The following is a 6,819-nucleotide window of genomic DNA, read 5'->3' on the forward strand; positions in this document are numbered from 1 at the left end:
GAGTATTCTCTGTTGGTGGGAATCACACTTGTCTGCTCTCTCTTTAACAGTGTTTAGTGTAGTTCTGCAGGGCAGAGGGTTGGAATGCAGGGTATATAATATCCATTATATGCCTGTATCGCCCTGTGTTTAACTGTCCGGTGGAAAAAAACAACGTAAGACGTGTTAAGATACATTTGCAGGTTCTCATTAGAGAAAGAAAAAAACTTGTTTTCATCTCAAAACAATGACTTAGCATCTCAAAATACTAGGATAGCATTTCATAATAAGGACTTACTATCTCAAAAAGAGATAGTATCTGAAAATAATGACTTTCTATCTCAAAACAATTAGATAGTATCTCAAAATAGCAACTTAGTATCTCAAAATAAAGATTTACTATCTCAAATTAGCTATAGTATCTCAAAATAACGACTTACTATTTGAAAATAATAAATAATGAGATAAGGACTTACTATCTCAAAATAATTAGATAGTATCTCAAAATAGCAACTTAGTATTTTAATATAACGACTTACTATCTCAAAATAATTAGATAGTATCTCAAAAAAGCAACTTAGTATCTCAAAATAACGACTTACTATCTCAAAATAATTAGATAGTATCTCAAAAAAGCAACTTAGTATCTCAAAATAACGATTTTCTATCTCAAATTTGCTATAGTATCTCAAAATAATAACTATCTGAAAACAATAAAAAATAATGAGATAGTATCTCAAAATAATGACTTACTATCTGAAAACAATAAAAAATAATGAGATAGTATCTCAAAATAGCAACTTAGTATCTCAAAATAACGACTTACTATCTTAAAATAATTAGATAGTATCTCAAAATAGCAACTTAGTATCTTAAAATAACGACTTACTATCTCAAAATAATAAAAACAAATAATGAGATTATCTCAAAATAATGAGCTAGTATTTCAAAATAATAAGATAGTATCTTAAAAATAACGAATTAGTATGTCAAAATAATGACTCTCTCTAAATAATTGAGATATTATTTGAAGTGGCGGTTATGGTCTTTCACAGGGAAAGCGTGTATTTCAGTGTGTTTCTCCGAGTCGCCAGGCGGCGCTGGTCTTCAGTTCCGGGTAAAAAAACACCGGGCCAGTTTAAAGGAAGCAGCGGTGAAAATGGCGTCCTCCTACTTTCATGAGATGCAGGAGAATTTCAGGAATAACAACAAGAGCCGCGAGTTTCCCGCTCACAGCGCTAAAGTCCACTCCGTCGCCTGGAGCTGCGACGGGAGGCGGCTGGCCTCGGGCTCGTTTGATAAAACAGCGAGTGTGTTTGTGCTGGAGAAAGACCGGCTGGTGAGATCCTGCACTCAGTCCACTCAGAGATCTGATAGAGCTGCAGCGCTTCCCTGAGCTTTACTGTCTCTGATTCAGTCATACAGATTCATTAATCGGTTTATTCATTACCTGCAGCAGTGTGACTGTGATGCTCTATTATTTATCATTAGTACTAATGATAAATAGTTAACCCGATAGAGTAGAAGTGTGAAATATTTTTACAGACGTCCCCGTGATAAACTTAGCCCATCCAGATAGGGCTTCCTGTATTCTGCAGCTACAAATGTAGGTGTTTTATTAAGTATTAAGCCTTATCCGGACGGGATTAGTTTTTGTATTTTTGGAAAGTTTCCTCCTCAGAGATTAACCCTATTTCTGGACTACACAGCATTTAGAATAGAGATTTTCCATTAAAGGTAAAAAATATAGTCAATTACTGGATATCTGACAGTTGTATTTGGATACAGTGAAGAGTAGCTAAAGCACTTTTTATAAAAAGTCTCTCTAAAGAAGAGCATCTGCTACAGGCCAGATATGTAAATGTATATTTCTAACCACCTCACAGGTGAAGGAGAATAACTACAGAGGTCATGGAGACAGTGTTGACCAGCTGTGTTGGCACCCAACCAACCCGGATCTGTTTGTCACTGCTTCTGGGGACAAGACCATTCGGATCTGGGATGTCCGCACTACTAAATGCATGGCCACGGTCAGCACCAAAGGTGAGACTCAAAACAAACATTTTGACTTAGGTTCACAACTATACCAGCTTTGTTATACACATGTCTTCTCATTCAGTGTGTTTTCTTTCTCTTTACGATGTTTTACATTGTAAATGTAATATGTCAAAGACTATATTAAAGCTGTACAGGAATGCATGGTGATATATTTTGTAAACAAAAAGTGTTAAACAAACCAGAATATGGTTTTATACTTTAGATTCTTCTAAGCAGCACATTTAGAGTTGATGACAGATCTGCACACTCTTGGTATTTTAATCTTCGTGTCTTCATGATGGAGAGTCACCTGGTATAGTTTTCGCAGCATCTTGAATGAGTTTCTGGAGGTGCTGAACAATAGTTGTTGCTTTTCGTTCACACTGTGAGGCTCCAGCTCATCCCAAATCACCTCAAATCACCATCTCAGTTAATCAGGTTTAGATCAGTGGATTGTGGAGGTCAAATCCTTTTTTTTGTTTACTACATAATTCTGTAAATTGTCCTTTAATCGATTTCATGTCTTTTTATTAATTTGCAATATAGAAAATTAATTATATAAAGAAAAACATTGAATAGGAAGAAAGGTGTGTCCAAACACTGTGAATTATGGCTGGGTGAGGTGTCTGAAAAAACTCATCTCTTCATATGCTCAGAAGTAATATCAGTATACAGTTGAATATAATAAAACCCTCATGTACAGTGTATGTTAAATGTATTAGTGTATTTCTGTAAATGCATTATGTTGTGTATTTAAAATACTGCTGTATACATATATACATAAAGTTGCACTGGTTGCACAGTGTTTCACTGACTCAACAAACTGCACTGAATTATGTTTAACATGGTGAAATAAGGTTGTTTAAATATGACAATACTACCACATAATTTGCCAAAGACTTAAACTGTGCTGAGACACCCCTCCAGTAATAAAACCATGCACACAAAAATAACCCCATGCATGTTCTTTTTAAGGAATTCCAGCGCTTTCATACTCGCCACAACATTATGAAAATTATTATTAAAACTATTACAAGCTCTGAAAACAGCTACCTGAAACTTTGCTGTTAGCATAAATGCACAAATACATTCAGTTGTGCAAAAACGTATGTTTTTATGGTTTTAGGAGAGAACATTAACATATGTTGGAGTCCTGATGGTCAGACCATAGCTGTGGGGAATAAGGATGATGTGGTTACTTTTATTGATGCTAAAACTCACCGCCCACGTGCTGAAGAACAGTTCAAGTTTGAGGTCAACGAAATTTCCTGGAACAACGATAATGATATGTTCTTTTTGACTAATGGTAATGGCTGCATCAACATTTTGAGGTAAGCATTGTTTCTTTTGTGGTATTTGCATGAATTACTTAATTTCTGTCCCTGATGTACTATAACCCTCAACCCTAACAACTCAGCAGCACCGCCTTAATTTAATTTAATTGAACATAGTTAAGTGGGAGTTAAAACAGTTTGCTTTTATATTTCTGTGTATACATGTCCAGGTTGGGAATGAATATTATTGATTCATTTTTCTTTTACAGTTACCCTGAACTAAAGCTCATTCAGTCAATAAATGCTCATCCGTCCAACTGCATCTGCATCAAATTTGATCCCACTGGCAAGTATTTTGCTACTGGAAGTGCAGATGCTCTGGTCAGTCTGTGGGATGTTGACGAGTTGGTGTGTGTTCGCTGTTTCTCAAGGTAAGTTTCTTTATGGCAAACAATTGACATTAATATTAATTTGTTTCTCCTTTCAGCTAAAATAATATTACCACATGTAGTCTGCTTCAAGTTGCGTCTATTGATAACATGCTTATCATAGTGTGCAATGAAACTCTTGGTTTCAGAAAGAACTTAAACAGCATCTGTCGCAGTAAGTTTGTCCACATTGTCCATATTTTTCGCACTATAAGGCGCACTTTTAATAAACATCTTTTTTCTGGTCTATTTTTATACATAGGGTGCAGCGGATTATATAAAAAAAAAAAAAAAACAACACATTTTAGCATTTTAGATTAGTCCGATTAGCACTGGATGTTAATGTACACAGATTTCTCTTGTGAAAACTGTTTATTTGGGTGAGTAAAGTGCTTCCATTTATTTATAGTAAGCTTACATTTCCAGATTTCCACTAAAGCTGGAGCATTAGCAGCTAACGGCTAGCTATTAATGCTAGCGCTGCTCCAGCAGAGCGTTAGCAGTATGGTACAGGCCGATAATTCTCATTTCTGAACAGCCAAAGAGCTAACTAGCACTTAGCGAGGTTAACTAGCACTTAGCGAGGTTAACTAGCACTTAGCGAGGTTAACTAGCACTTAGCGCGTTTAGTGGATAATGCTAATACTGTTCCAACCTCGGTACTGAAGAAACTTCACTGAAAATCCTGTATAGTGCTGTACTTTAGCAGAGAGGCTTTACTGCTCCTTACAACCTGACTGGTAAAATTCATACATAAGATGCACCTGATTTAAAGGCACTGGTGATTTTTGGAAAAATTGTAAGTGCGCCTTATATTGGGTATGTAATGTTAATTGTGCTTCAATGTATTTTTATGTTCTATAGGTTAGACTGGCCAGTTCGAACCCTGAGCTTTAGTCATGATGGAAAAATGTTGGCATCAGCCTCTGAAGATCACTTCATTGATATTGCTGAGGTGGAGACAGGTAAGATTTTTTTACATGCACTGTTCAGTGGGATAAATGTGTAAGGGCCTCTTCTTGCATTGATGTGTTCATATACATGAGGTATATTAGGCTTATCCCCCTTTTTTTGTAGGAGAGAAGCTTTGGGAGGTCCAGTGTGAGTCTCCAACCTTCACTGTAGCCTGGCATCCGAAGAGGCCGCTGTTGGCTTATGCCTGTGATGACAAGGAAGGAAAGTATGACAGTAACCGTGAGGCAGGGACTGTCAAGCTTTTTGGCCTTCCTAATGACTCTTGAGGAATGATGTCACACACACAGACCTGGCCAGTACCACCTGCACCAGCGGTAGTTAGCCTACATCTGTCTCTACACTGGCTTTGTTCTTTTGCTGGAACAGATCAGCCCCTCAAATTCAGCTATATGCTAGAAGTGTTCACTATTTGTATATATATTTTTAGTTCCTGGGTAATTCCATTATTGTTTCAATAGAGCAACAGTCTGTTCTTCAGGTAAAATGTACGATTGTCTACACATTTGTACATGCAGAAACAAACCGTTGGAACATTTTAGTATCACAGCTTCGTGACGCCTCATTTTTATGTTCCTGCAAAAGCTGTAAACATGAGTTCAACTGAGTTCAAAAGAGAAGCATTGTTGTATTTATACAAAGCTTATTTCCAACTATGAAAGCCGATACAGTTAGTGTTTGTAGATGTTCTTTAAAAGTTTCTTCAGTCTTGCGATCACAGACTTAAGTATGGATATCACATTACAGGTTATATGATTTGGAGTCTATGAGTTTGACCACCAGATGACGCCAGTGGACAATTTTACACTTCAGCACTGTTTGCTGGTATTCTGTAATGCAGGCATTCCCATATTTTTTTCCATTGAACCCATTTTTTGTATGGCGTTTTATTATATTAAATAAACAATGTTTTGTAAGATCAGTAGTTTATTTATCATAAGATTATCTGGCTGTTTTGTGAATCAGGTATCATAAACAGACCTGTAGTCTTTTTCACACAAACACACTGAGAGGGATTCTCTCCCCATTGTCTTTTTGTTCTGGCTGCTTTTAAAAATGAGAGTAATGATAAAATCAGCTACATTTGCAGTGCTTCTTAAACCTGGTCCACCAGTTATCATCTTCTTCACATTTAGTGCTTGTTTGCTTCAGCACACCCACTTTAAATTAATAATGGATATTAATACTGGTAAAGTAGGAGAAAACGCTAAAAGTGACTAGTTGGAAAGTCAGCTTCAGGAACCTAATTGTTTGCAGGATCTACTGTCCCAGCTGCAACATTTTTGAGCAAATGTGCTGCAGGAGACCTTAAGAACAGGCATGCCTCCATGCACAACCATATCTCATCCTATTTTTTTATGCTAGATGTCAACCTTTGTTCGGTGTTTAACTGAAGTTTTCCACAATACTCTAATAGTTTAATCAATTACATGTATCACAGTTACTACCACTCTTCGAAAGTACGTTATTGTTTATTAGTATTTATCAGAAGTGTAACGTGTAAACAAGCATCATGGGGCTTATTGAAGTCATCCATGGAGACCTTATCTCACGACTTTGTCTTTTCATTGGTGTGTAAATAATAAAAAAGATAAAATTGGCAGCTCTTATTCTTAGGAGTACATTTGGTACTTGCAACATTTACAGTGTACCCTATTCTATATTTATTGATAAATCTATTTATTAACTATCTATTTGTTATTGTTAAATGCCTGAGACACAGACAATTTACAGGCTACTCATATGTGCCTTGTACATATCAGTATAGAGTAAGGCTTTAATTATACTACTCAGGACTACTAGATCTCCTGGTGAGGCCTAATTAATGCATTAGAAAATCGTAGTGACACATGAAAACAAGGGCTATTTTAAGAGTGTGTAGGCTATATCTCAATGTTTACCCTGTAAAGGTTTATTCAGAGGCACATGCAGTCAGAAATATTAGTAGTATTAGCTATAAGAGTGCTCGGCCTGGCTATTTGACACTGTTATTTCGTGTGGATTTGTGCTTCTGTTTGTCTGTTCTGTTGGGCTGAGGGGAAATAGACATTTTTGGCAGGCGTGGAGCTGCTTTGGCACTGGGAAGTGCTGGTATTGCAATGTCTTCTCTCTTCTAGCCATCGCCTGTT

General features: G+C 36.6%; 1 protein-coding gene across 1 annotated transcript; it reads left to right on the top strand.

The window, feature by feature from the left end:
* Window positions 1-1,101: 1,101 nt before the first annotated feature.
* thoc3 (THO complex 3) lies at window positions 1,102-5,607 on the top strand. Its single transcript, XM_007246428.4, has 6 exons — window positions 1,102-1,318; window positions 1,866-2,022; window positions 3,143-3,347; window positions 3,560-3,721; window positions 4,583-4,683; window positions 4,796-5,607. The coding sequence occupies exons 1-6, from the start codon at window positions 1,139-1,141 to the stop codon at window positions 4,957-4,959; spliced, it is 969 nt and encodes a 322-aa protein (XP_007246490.1). The 5' UTR covers window positions 1,102-1,138; the 3' UTR covers window positions 4,960-5,607.
* The last annotated feature ends 1,212 nt before the right edge of the window (window positions 5,608-6,819 follow it).

The sequence above is a fragment of the Astyanax mexicanus genome, chromosome 10, assembly GCF_023375975.1.
Source record: "Astyanax mexicanus isolate ESR-SI-001 chromosome 10, AstMex3_surface, whole genome shotgun sequence".
Lineage (NCBI taxonomy): Eukaryota > Metazoa > Chordata > Actinopteri > Characiformes > Acestrorhamphidae > Astyanax > Astyanax mexicanus.